The sequence below is a fragment of the Temnothorax nylanderi genome, unplaced genomic scaffold (assembly GCF_030848795.1).
Source record: "Temnothorax nylanderi isolate EJ_2023f unplaced genomic scaffold, tnyl_v1.0 TNYL_tig0018_pilon, whole genome shotgun sequence".
Lineage (NCBI taxonomy): Eukaryota > Metazoa > Arthropoda > Insecta > Hymenoptera > Formicidae > Temnothorax > Temnothorax nylanderi.
In genome coordinates this window covers 1611196-1624238 of record NW_027249080.1, presented here as the reverse complement: position 1 = coordinate 1624238, position 13043 = coordinate 1611196, and the positions used below count along the sequence as shown (strand labels likewise).

The 13043-nt window shown below is 38.4% G+C and overlaps 1 protein-coding gene and 2 long non-coding RNA genes across 8 annotated transcripts in view; 2 read left to right on the top strand and 1 right to left on the bottom strand.

Moving 5' to 3' along the window:
* The window catches only part of Arms (Ankyrin repeat-rich membrane spanning), a 33915-nt gene that overhangs the window by 17171 nt on the left and 3701 nt on the right, over positions 1-13043 (bottom strand). The window contains exon 1 of one of the 6 annotated variants that reach the window (XM_071699447.1): positions 9244-10073. The exons of 1 other annotated variant lie outside the window; for it this stretch is intronic. In XM_071699447.1, the coding sequence (XP_071555548.1) occupies positions 9244-9393 (150 nt within the window). In that variant the 5' untranslated portion in view covers positions 9394-10073. Of the gene's footprint in view, positions 1-664; positions 1319-5003; positions 6647-7068; positions 7370-9243; positions 10074-13043 lie in introns of those variants that run through there. 4 more of the 6 variants (XM_071699450.1, XM_071699446.1, XM_071699445.1 and 1 more) reach the window with 4 other exon arrangements.
* LOC139768850 (uncharacterized) lies at positions 2427-4987 on the top strand. Its single transcript, XR_011717444.1, has 3 exons — positions 2427-3309; positions 3381-3531; positions 4160-4987. It is a non-coding gene; the product is annotated as an uncharacterized lncRNA (long non-coding RNA).
* On the top strand, positions 10504-12969 carry LOC139768851 (uncharacterized). The gene is made up of 2 exons (XR_011717445.1): positions 10504-12222; positions 12513-12969. It is a non-coding gene; the product is annotated as an uncharacterized lncRNA (long non-coding RNA).

The window sequence follows — 13043 nt, the reverse complement described above, 5'->3', positions numbered from 1 at the left end:
ATGAGAACAACTCGTACGAATTTAAAATAATTCAAATGTTTCTTGAAAAGAGGTCGACCATTTTAGAATAATATAATGTATTAATTTAATGATAATAAATGTATTAACGTTTTACATAAGTTTAGAACAAATGAGTTTTTTTTACAAAAAGAAACACATGGTTTTTTTAAAAACGCAATGCAATATAATTTGATTAATAAATTAGATACAGGCGATTCATAACAATTTATGAAGTTTTTCTTAAAAAATATAATTTAAAAACGCAATGTGTTAATTTGTGAAGAAATTATGGATATGTGTCTCAATAATTTAAAACGACTTAGCGCTTCTTAAAGAACCTGTAATAAGTATAGGCCTATAACTTTAAAATACAATAATAACTTTTTCTAATTTCTTATCAGATCGCTGACTATGATGGTCAAAACAGCTAATTGATTAAAACTGAAAATAGTACAATTCAGCTAATTGTAAGTTAAATTTCCGAGACTGGGTAAGTGTACGCGAAGTCGATTGCGATCAAGTATAGATATTATTTCTCGCGTATTCTCCCCAGCATCGAAGGACCCAAACTTACTGCTATCTCAATTTCGATCCCTGTCACAGATAGTTAAATCCCTCCCCGAGGAAAAACCGACCGTCAGATTATTTTGGATTATCGATGTACCGTGAGAAACGGACCCTGGACAGAGTGGTGAGTCGCAGCATCTTTCCAAATTTCACGTGGTCATCCGGGTCCAGTTGATCGGGTTTCGCTGATCCGACGACCAGCGGCTTCACGACTCGTTCGCGCGACTTCTCGTCGTTGGGAGACAATGGCAGAATGTCGACTCGGAACTGTGACCGAGCGGGACACCAATGACGCCAGCAAATCGCTCGAGAACAACGTTCAGCGGATACATCGCGCGACATTTATATATCGCGGTGGGATCTCTTTAAATTTGTGTACATATACATTGAATCGCGTAACGGCGCGTGCTGTGTGTCGTCAGCTTTTCGGTTCGGAAATTGTTTTGCTTTCACGTGGCATGTCGCTGTTTTAATTCAATATTGAAACACATGGTTAGAACTGTCATAAACAGAATCTATACAATTAATTTGGTGACAAACGAAGAAATAATATTCGAGGGATAATGCAACGTTGAGATACTTTTGAAGTTTAATTATGACGAAAAGCCTTTTGAAGATAGTTCATGTCTTCATGTGCAAGATAATGAAGATAAAATTCGCAATCGTTCTTTATGATTTAAATGGCTCAACTTTATGTCGAAATTAGAACAGACTTTTGTTATACGAATGTTTCGCTACATGCCTTTATTTGAAAATAATGCGCAGTGAGATACGCAAAATAAAATTGCAAGTTCTTAATTTTTAATACTGAAAAAAATGATTAAAAAAAGTATTGCTACTATGTCGCTTATATATTTCATACAGAAAAATAAGTGCTGCTGTAAGTGTACTGTAAAGTACGTTACATCAGAATTCGTGCAGAATTGTTTAGAACGAAGTTCTGGTCGCAAAGAAAGAGAGAGAGAGAGAAATATATATATTTCGAGATAATAGCGAGAGAAATATGATGTGTCAATGACGTCACTGATTCGCGATAAGGGTACTATGCGGCACCGACATAATTACACTGTAATCTTCCGCGGTTAATCCCCACGGTTACACATTGTGGATTTGGCGCGGCGGCGATTTGATTAAGGCGATTAAGCAATAAACCATGATAAGTGGATGACGATAAAATGGCGAATTTTATTTTTGCTTAGGTCCATTAGTATATCCGCCCCTCGACCCAGTTAAAAATTCGATTAAAAACTAATGTTTTGTCGGGGAAGCATACATAATTGAATCACGGACAAACTCTCGGTTTGCCTCGTGCGATAAATACATTACGTAAATAATAATGCGAGTCAATCGAACTTTTATTTATTGTGAAATACGTGCGATCGAAATAAGTGGGAAGTTGCATCATTGCCTCATCATGAGAAACTGATCAAACAACGGAAGTGTCAAAGTGTAATCAGAGAAATGTTTTAGCATGATTGTCACGTGATGAACAGCAAGTCAAGAATTAGCTATATGTAGGAGAGAAATTACGAGACATTGCAAAACAGAGTGTTTACAAAAAAGTTGTACATATATTTTAAATATAATTGCCATAAAAAATCGAATATTAATCGGCAATACTTCAAACAGTAATTGGAGATGAAATTGTATAGATTTTTTAAATTTTCTAATATTTAGTCCAATTCTTTTTATGCATTCAATTTTGACTATTTTTTGCCATCATTCTAACAGCAGATATTATGTGCGTCTTAAGAGAACAGTAATAACGCACATAAATCTGCGGATTTAATAGAATTAATTAGAATATAAACGAATGATAAAATGAAAGAGGATCGACTCCAAAACGTTTGCCAAAGAATACTTCTTTGCTTTGAACGCGTTTGTTTTTAGAGGCACTTGCCGCGGTTAGTTCTCGCGTTAATCCCGGCCAATTAAAGCTCTCGGTAAACTAATTAATTGTGTACGTGGAACTTTACTGCGCTTCATAAAACGAAATGACGCGATGTCGTTCGGCAGAACAGTATCACCATTGCCGTACCGATGTCGCGATGCGCAGCAAAGCGTGGCGAGCTAATAACACTATCGTCTCTCGCGGGATCGTTCGACGATAAGCTCTCACCGAATTGAATTTCGCCTGATTAAACAGAACAACAAAAAGAAAAAATAAATTAATTTTTGTGAGTTGATTTTCGCTTTGGAATGACATCCTGGAAATCAAGCTCAATTGAGAGGTATTGTTAGAAAAGTTCCCTACACTTGAAGTTTAGTTTAAAATTCTCCAACGAAAGGTTCGGTACAACGCTGCTTCAACTCACTTTTTAAAGAGAACTTCCGAAAGATTAATTATTTTTATCGTTAACAATAACTTTTTAAGTTCTTAAAAAGATCAAGATCTTTGTTGCGTAGAACACTTTAATTGGATTTGGAACGTTAAATTTTATATTTTGTGTCACGAATCTTAAACTCGAAGTGCTGACTAGATAAATGTTGCAAACGCTCAACGTTTGGACATTGATAGGGCGTCATGTCGTCCATATGACATACTACGATAGGTACATACGATCAATAAATATGATAGGCGACGAGGAACGATCGTAAAATTTGATAGCAATGTTTGCGAAATGGACCAACATCGAATTGTAAAATTCATCACCGTTGACGCACATAAAATATACTACGTTGTAATATATGCTGAAGTTAACAGTTTTGGATGTATGCAATTGCGGATATTATTCCTTCACGGTAATTAAAGCGTTACTCCTTTGTTTTGAATAAAAATATCTGATATAATTTTATTTATTATCACCTTCCAGGTTTCATATTGCTATTGGAATTTATTGCAGATGCAAGTTGATATTATTAATAGCTCTTGTATGAAGTTACCGATACTGTATCCGTTTATATCACAAATAACGTTCCTGTTCCCGTCGTCGAGACGTCGCTACTACACATCGCGTGTAAAAGGTAAGTTAAGTATATTGATAGCTAGACATTATTGAAAACCGATGAAGCGTTTATAATTATGTGACAAAGATTATGTATATGATGCCCTGCTCCCACTACGTTACATAATTTATCCATTTGCACAACTAATTCGTGTAACATACTTTCAAATCCGCACAAAATTCTGTATAACAAATATATGTAATATTCTTTTATAAAAAAATAAGCGCTTTATTGGATTATAGTAAATTCAAGCTGCAGTAAAAGAAAAATTCGAATTATTCCAGAATTATTCAAATAAATAATTACAAGAATCTCTGACATAAGTGATATATATAAACCATGTCGTCGTGCAAGTAGTACAAATTCATTAATTAGCCTTGATCTGGCACAAGATCAAATTAATTGTCGCAAATAGTTTATGCGCGACGAAATATATTTCTAAACATACCTACATCCTTGGGTTATTGTCACTTCTAACTAAGAATTATTTTTTGCAATATGTTGTTTATGTTAAATCGGAGCATGCATTTTTTGCAATGAATAAGTCTATATAGATCATTTCAAGACAATATAATTTATAGACAAAAATCATTTATTTCCAACAAAGACGTTTTAAACCACAAACTTCTAGGAATTATTTTTGTAGGTACGCCAAAGACGATTTTTGATGTCGGACGAAGGCATCCGTCTTCAAAGTACATGTAATTTTGACTCAACATTCGTAATTTCGACATCTCCTGCGCGATTTACGCCGAGTACGAAAACATCGAGTGAGTTAAAATATCTAATGCTATTTATTCCGAGCCGACTAACGGTATAAACATCGACGTTGTGAATACCGGCGAAAATAGTATAGTATTCGTCGTGTTCGAAATGAATCGCGAATACCGCCAATCGTATGAATCCGCATGATTTGTTTACGTTGGAAATTCTATCCAAATGGACGCGATGTTCGCAATGCTATTATCTGAGACACCGAATCTGCCACGAACTGTCACCATTGTCAGCTCGTAAGAGACGTCTTTCGACACCGCGGTTTGTTGCCTATGTCATTTATCACGAGAGCTATCCCGACTAAATCTTGGCACGCTCGTCGTAGTAAGGAGCGAAAGAGTTTCATTCATGAAGCTCCGCTTGAGCGTTTCCGGAGACTGGCTGCAACATCCGCCAATGTTTAGGGAAATGGACTGAGAGAAAACTGAGCGTGTTCTGATTTGCATCGTCATGTGTGAATCACATTTGCAAGAGTGGATTAAGAAGATTAAAAGTATCTCAAATATATAAAGTTGAATTAACGAAGATTTTCCTTTTTAATACAAGATATGCAAATTGATTGTCTCGAAAAATAAATAGCTTAAGCCACTTTTTTAAGAATTGAAGCAGACGATTGTATATCATATATCCTATTCATATTGTATTCGGCGAGAAAATAGATATGATAAGAATGTTCCATAAAATGTTCAACACGTACAAATCGCTGTATCGTCTACCTGTTTGCTCCTGCTCCAAAACGATTGAATGGCTTGTTGGCACGTCGAAGAAAGAGACCCGTACGTTCTGCCGGATCCTTGCGATGATGGCAAGGACGAGAAGGATGCATTTCGCTGGTTGTTATTTAACAGCCTCGTTCTCTCGTTCTTATACTCCATGGAACGGAGATCAATGTCGAATCCGCTCCAATTAATCGCGTATAATTAGGAATAATGAGAAATAATCGCGAGCGTGGGCAACTAATTCATTGTTTTTTTAACGAACTATCCCACTTATGCAGGACTCATCGTAGCTGCGCTTTTATTCCTTCGCTAATTTTAATCGGTTCGCTTCCCTCACCTGCAATACACGGTCACGTACTCGTCCAATCCATTGCAAGTGCTAAAGAATAGCTGAAGAAAACGGACCTAATGTTTCTCATTACAGGCGCACGTGATGTGCAAATATGAACGTTTCGAGCGGTCCCGATCTGACGCACTTGTTGAATGTAAAATGATCATTTTATCCACGAGATACCGTTTCGTCACACGAGTTGGCCTGTCCGGCTTGTTTATGCGATCCCTTTTCGCTCGGCAAATAGAAGCGACTCGAATCAGGTATGCGCCAAGTGTTCAACGCGTGTCGTTCCCGATTATCCACGCAGCTTTCGGTAAATTTCCACAGGACGTTTTGTATATGCAGATTCAGATACACACCGCAATCCGATCCACCGAGGGCAACATCGGCGTGTTATTAGACGCACTGTGTCGTGATGAAATGAAAAACTGTATCAACTTGCGTAAACGATAAGGAACATACCGGAAAGTCACGGGCGTGCAGCAGCGCGAGATAATTCCTCCGAGACGTCGCATTATCTTTTTAAGATTAATTGTTATCTGTAAGCGCAAGTCCGTTCGGACACACGAAAAACATACGAGATCGTATAGATGGGCGGAAATATCTGAAGTAAGTTGCTTCGCTTTGGAAAATCACACATTTCTGCCGGGTTCGTTGTCACGCGTCGCAAACACATTTCTGCATTCTGCAGCTTAATGAGGAATTCCGTCGGGTATATAACTTTCAGTTGCGGAGTCCACGTAGCGTTCTCGAGGAGGCTCGTCAGCAGACTCGCGAATTTCCGAAAGTCTCGAAAAGCGTTCGTTTGCTTCCGATAACGAGGACAGTCTGTTTTATTTCTACGTGCCTACGTCAGTCTCCCTCGTTCACTGCCGTATCCTATCCGCGGAGAGCATTCCTTGGGAGGGTCGCGGGGGATAAACTGTAGAAGAGCTTTCTCGTTACCCTCTCACGCGCGGAAGAAAACTGCGATCTCTCGACACGACGGATCATCGTCCACGATGGGCCATTAATCATCGCGCGCGAATAAAATTATCACTCGTACAGATTGTTCGTGAATGTCGAATAACAAACCGGAGCGATCGAGGAAGTAAATATAGCGATCGAAAAGTATTCCGATTGACGACTGCGAGAAGTTTCGCGACCTCGGGTAAATCAATGCAAAATAAAAGAGTGACATATACCGCGAGCGATAAACCACTACCGAGGAAGATACGAGCTCCAAGACGAATGCATGTATGACCGATTATCAATACCTTGAAACCGCGATAAGGCGCGGCCATTTCTCGAGAGATATCCTATCTCGAGATATAGACCGCGACCAATATAAAAGGCCAATTGAAATGCAAAGCTTATCGATGGTTTTACAAAGGTCATAAATCTTGGAGAAATATTAGAAAGTGTATTGAAAATATCAAGAAATAACGCTCAAACGATTTCTTCGCGATCTTACATTAATATAATTTCTAGAAATATTTTCAATTAAAAGGCATAACTATACTAAAGCGTAAGAAGTAAGGAAACGCTAATTTCTGTTCTTATATTAAAATATTGTGATAAGATAAGATTATATCCAATAATCTTTTTTTTTTTCAAAATAAAACATAGCTCTCAAAACTTCTTCAATTCTTCTCTACGCAGTGCCAACAGTGGCGATGGCTTCGAATTATCGCGATCTGCCAAGATGACAAGACAAAGATTGTATTCGCATCTTGTAACAACTCCTACCTTGTAACTATCGAACACCAATAAGTATTGCAGCCAAAAATATTCCTGGCGATGTATCAGTGACGGAACGCGAGTGCTCCGTGATTCATGGCGCCACGAATGAAATTTCACAATTGATTTCGCGCGCTGCTCGCGATTCGTATGACGAATTTATTGGCGAACACGAGCGAAACTTTCTAATCGATCAACCGTGAGGCATCCTTCTTATCGAGCGTCTCGTGATGCCGAAGACTGCCAATGAACGTCGCGCGAAACGGTATCGTTTCTCAGCCTCTGTAACTCGTGTCGCCGATCTGCGTACGTTTTTGACAGAACTTGTGCGAAAATGAGTGAATGAGTAATAACTATCATTGTGATTCAACACATAAATACTCGAAGAATACTATTTTTTAATCAGTGCAATATTCTGAGTTCGTTAGCACTAATATCGATTAACGTTAACTTTTGTCATTCTCTTTTAAGTGCACAGTTGAGTAAAAAATGCTTAGACAAGTTGAAATAACAGAGAAAAGGAAGACTGATGTTGAATATTATAAAGTAGTAATCTACACAAATTCTGTTTTTTTTTTACATACCTACTTCTTTTATTTCAGGAGAAAAGAGAATTTAATTAAAAGAGTAATAGAGATTAAAGGAGCATCGAAATGAGTGCACCGACTTCAAAGAACAATTTTATCTTCTTAGAGTTACAAAGAAAACACTATTTATCTCTCTATATAGACTTTGACATTAAAATTAGGAGAAGATTGAAATATTATCTATTAATAACGTCGCGCGTCGCGTCGCAATGTCGTGCGTCTCGCCGCATTTAAAAATAATAATTAGCCAAAATTACATTAAAATGCGACGCAAACAGAATATTTTTAGCAATCTGCGACGAGTCGCTTCGACTAATCCGTGATTAAATAGAAAATAGTTTTAATTAGAGTAAAGTCGCTCATGTAACGTCTGCCGTCTGAACCGGACATCCTGAATCAAGAGTCACGACCTATTTTGGCGAGAAGCGTCTAACGTCTAACGGACGATGATAAAATGAAAGATTTGGCAAGGCTCTTAGAGTATCGTCGAAAAGAACGGAGACTCATTAATCAGTGTCGCACCCAAGAATCGCGGCGTGCATTGGCACAATCTCGAGGGTAACCGAAAATAAACTTGCGGCTGTCTAACCGCGAAGAAGAGAACCATGCGGAAGGTGGAGAACGCTAGAACAATGCAACGACGCGGCATTTTGACTAATTATGTTTTTTTTTTGTCAGAAAAACAGATAAAACTTGAGATTCTGTGCACACTTAATGCTGAAAAATACAAGAAAATACAATAGCGAGGGTACAAAAATTATTTCTATTTTTTTCTTTTCTTTTTTTCATAGCAGTAGGAGTCTCTAGCTATAGGATCTCTAAGATTCCACGTCTGCTAGCGTGTAATATCCATAGAGTTAACGGTTAAAGTTGCACCGAGAAACCTAATCTTGGCCATGTGCAAATTGCGCTTCGCGTATATTCGCGGCAGTTGTTGTCACGCCGCTCTCTGATTTACGGTGAAAGCGTAGAGTGCAACGCGGCGGTCGTCAGAGAAACGTGGTTAGACGAGAGAGCCGCGTGTTTCGCGCCGCTGAAAACGCGCTGCCAAAACGAAAGAACCCTACGTGACTCCGCGTGATAATATGAATGACGTAGCTGTAGCCATTCAGCGACAGAAAATAGAGAATGGGTCACTCGAAAAATGCGGGAAACAACGTTCCGCCGACGAGAGACACAGCGTTCGTCGTACATCGCGCGCGATTATCTCGTCACGTAACAACAATAATTTTAGCGAACGCGCGACAATTGGATTCCTCGAAGTAGAAAAGTCACATGTTTGTTTCCTTTTTACGCTCCTTGCATACTCTTGAGTTTTTGTTACGGTTAGATTAGTCATATTATCAATACGACTCGCAGACTGCGAAACAGTTTATCACCTGTCGTCACGTTCGACAAAAAAATAATTTAGTATGAAGTTATTGTAACACTTCGTGTACCCTTATATCAGATATTTAGCATATTCTAAAAATGTAAAATTACATCGGTAAATTTTTTAAATAATGAAAACAACTCTTACGTTACGTTTTACAACTGCCTTTAACGAGATATTTACGGAAGGCGAGCGTTCGCGTAATATTCTTCCAAGGAAAGTTACCTCATGGAATCGATGCTCCAGACGATGTACGATGTTTTGAGGCCGTCCTTTCAACAGAGAAAATTGATTTCTGCGACATTCTCCTGTCCCAGTAACGTGCTTGTAGGTCTTGTCACCGAGCACTCTGCTCTTCACTCGAAAATGCGACATTTCGAGGACGATTGTTTCTCGACAAATGATTCGGATCGTTTAACGTAAAAGTTTCATTCACCACTCGCGATAGTCCCGGAATCCATGATGCTGTTTAATTTCGCGCTAAATAAGCTTCGACTTCGAGATTTTCGGTGACGTAAGGAGGAGCCGATATGTATTTGAGACATGGCACCATCTCACGTTCGTCAACACTTTAAATAATATCGTTGCACCAAACACGTTCACCTCGGCTAACTCTCATAATTGCTTAATTAATCGCATATTCGATGAAGCGGAATTTAGAAGCGTGCGTCGAGACGCGACGACCCGACCGTGCTGTGCCAAGTCACTTCTCAAAATCGTTGTTAGCTCATGGCAACAGGAACGCAGGACTAATCGTCCGTTGCATGCGTTTCCTTGACTCTCTTCTCGGTAGTCTCAAGGCTACGAGGATGCTTCGAAGCGTGGTAAGTACGTGATATCGTTCGTTGTGTGGTCACACTGTGTCATCATGACTATCGCATTTACGTAAAATTGCGCATGAATATCAGTCGCGTAAAGCCGTAACTGGCTTAAGAAGCAAGAAACGCGGGAAGTATCATCTTCGAGGCTCGTGACGATGATGCTGATTGCAGTAGTGATATTAACAGGCCATTAATTATCTTGCATGTCTCTATTTATTATTTTTAAAAAATTAATTACTTAATTATACACTAAACCAAGACTCGTTTCTCTCTCCTAGCTTTCAATATTTTATTATTGATAGTGTACTGACGGAGCAATAAGTCTGGAATTATTTATCTATATATTCTTGAAGTGTTTGGTAATATTTATGTCATTTATGTCATGTTAGATTAGACGGCGAGTGTACCTTGCACTGTCATCAATTACATCGAGTTCTTCGAAGGAATTCGGCAAACTACACTTTCGTGTTTGCACACGAACCGTCGATGACATTTTTGCAAAGATAACGATTGTCACCATGGAGCGGAGTAATAAACGAGGGCGTCGCTTTTTATGACTTACGTTTGTTGCCATATCAGATAGATAGGGGGTTTTGATCGTTCAATATAACAATAATATAACTTTTAATATAATTTAAACGTGCATGTAAACAAATAAAAAATGTCGAAAAATTGTCAGCGATTACCGCGAACGATCAATAACGCGCGCACGATTTCAATAATTCGCGGCACGACACTAATGGATTAAAAATCGCGATTAAGCGAGTGACTCTGAAATAGAATTATCCGGTCGGGGATAAAGTGTTATCGGACCGATCGGTGTAATGGTCGATCGCACGAAAGAATCGATGGATCAGCTGATCCGCGCACTATTAGAGATCGTGCTTTCACTGTTGCACTACCGGGAGGAAAATGAAGGTAAATATGCGCGTGGGAGGGTATTTGCCAACGTTTTTGCACGCGTGGCTTATCTCCTCTTTGTCGGTTATTTATCATTTCAGTCCGACACATATCGCTTCTCTTTTAAGTACTTGATAAGCAGTCACGTTTCTGCATCTAACAATGTGTAAAATATTTTGGGCCTATATTTTATTATTCTTTTTATTACTCAATTATATTTTATTCTTAAAGATGTATTTAATATTTTACTGTATTATCAGCCCGAAAATTAGAACAAATTAAATTTACATTAAATTAAAAAAATGTTAAATAGAAATTTTAAGTTATGATATATATATATATATATATATATATATTTATTACTTTAATTGTTTGCAATTTATATACATATAAATATTTGTAATGAAATATTTATGCTAACAAAAGTATATAATGTAAGACAGCGTTGACTTGTTAAATTCGAAAATGCAGAAACGGAATAGCATGTAGCGTTATACAGATATGACGTCGTCTCGAAGCAATGTCGCTTTGACTTTATTTTAGGATACGAAACGATAAGTTATTTTGTTATTTCATCGAAACGTTGACATCTCCGCTGGTATGCGTGCCGTGAATTATTTTCGCGCTACTTCGGCATCGAGTGTTCTGCGAAAAGTAAATCGGGTGAATTCAGGCCACGCGTCGCGAATATATAGGACAGGAAAACGATCGAACAGTAAGAAGTCCGAAGCAGACAAGAAATGTAGAAACTTACACCGTTGACTTGCAAAGAATGACCTTGTGATAGCGCTAAATGGCTGAATGTCTTTTTCATTAACAGTCTACTGTTCTTTGTTATTTTATTGCCTATTTTCTTATTATTTCAATGTCTAATTTTAAAATCTTCGGCCAGGAACATCTCCATTAGATTTAATAATTGCGAATAAAACTGAGAGCTATTAAAATTATAATGTCGAGACTTATTATCGCATCAGTGAGTAGAAACGCTTCGAGCAATTTTCGCAAATAGAGGAGTGACTGTTATCTCTGAAAGAACGTTAATTAGGGATTCTAGAGCGATAAATTCGCAAAGACAATAATGAGATATCTTCCAGTCGTCAATGACAAGTACGGCAAAATCAAACGCAAATTTACTCCTTGTCTGAAAGTAAAAACGATCGTCGGAGCTCCTGCCGTCAATGTAGTCTAAGGGTGCAGTAGAACAGTCATCATAAACCACGGCAAAGTAGATTGAGGCCAAGGATCGAAGACTTGGGCTTTTAATCATTCGCTAAACGAAGCGATACGTCACGTTAGTCACGATCGTCACGACTATCACGATTTCCGACGTCACGCAATTTGCAAAAACCTCACGAATTGCAGATGACCGATGAAGAGCGTATCGTTGGCGAGAATCTTTTCTTGGTGCATGATTATTCATGCCCTGCCTGACCACTGGAAATTTCCTTGATTCGAAGGATCTCGTATTACGACGCACCGTATCGTAAGAATCTATATATATACATATATATCTGCCTTTTAAACTATACGCCTTTCTATCAATACATAATTTCATTACGAGAAACACCATTAACAATCTCACAATATACCAATCATATTTCTAGAAAGAAATTCATACGGTTGTCACAAAACACATATCGACACTGCACATTGACAAACACAATATTTACCTAATTTCTAATCGCTATTTATCAAAATTTTAAATGTTTTATTCACTGTATTATAATTAATTTTTCAATTTATAATTAATACTTCATGTTCTCCGTCGAATAGTATCATTGCGCTAAAAATACGCGAATGATGAAAGTATCTCGCGCACTGAATGGCGAAATCAGGACGGCCAAGACGAAGAAAACCACAGATTGATGACGATAGTTTGATTGCGCGGCTGGCTCGGTCGGCGCTCGCATGAAGCCGATGCCGAGCGGCGCAACATCCTTCGCGTACTGCGGCCGAGAGAACAATTGACCGAAGCAACAACACCTGACATTCGCGTGTGGGCGATCCACGTGGCCGGCCCGTTCACCAGGTGGTGCGAAAAAGAAAGAGAGGGGAAACGCGCACTAACGACGACGTCATCATCGTGGGAGGATATATTATAGGAGAACGTCCAGGAAGACGTTGACCTTTTTTATCTCTATTAGCATTAAGTATCATCCTTCAGGAGTTGTTTGTATCTTGGGTCGTTTGTATTTTGGTCCGTTAATAAATTTTCATATTTAATGTGTAATTTTTCTGCATGAAACTCTGTTTGGAATGATTCATTAAAGATTATTTACTAAGCATTGAGATAAGATTACGTTT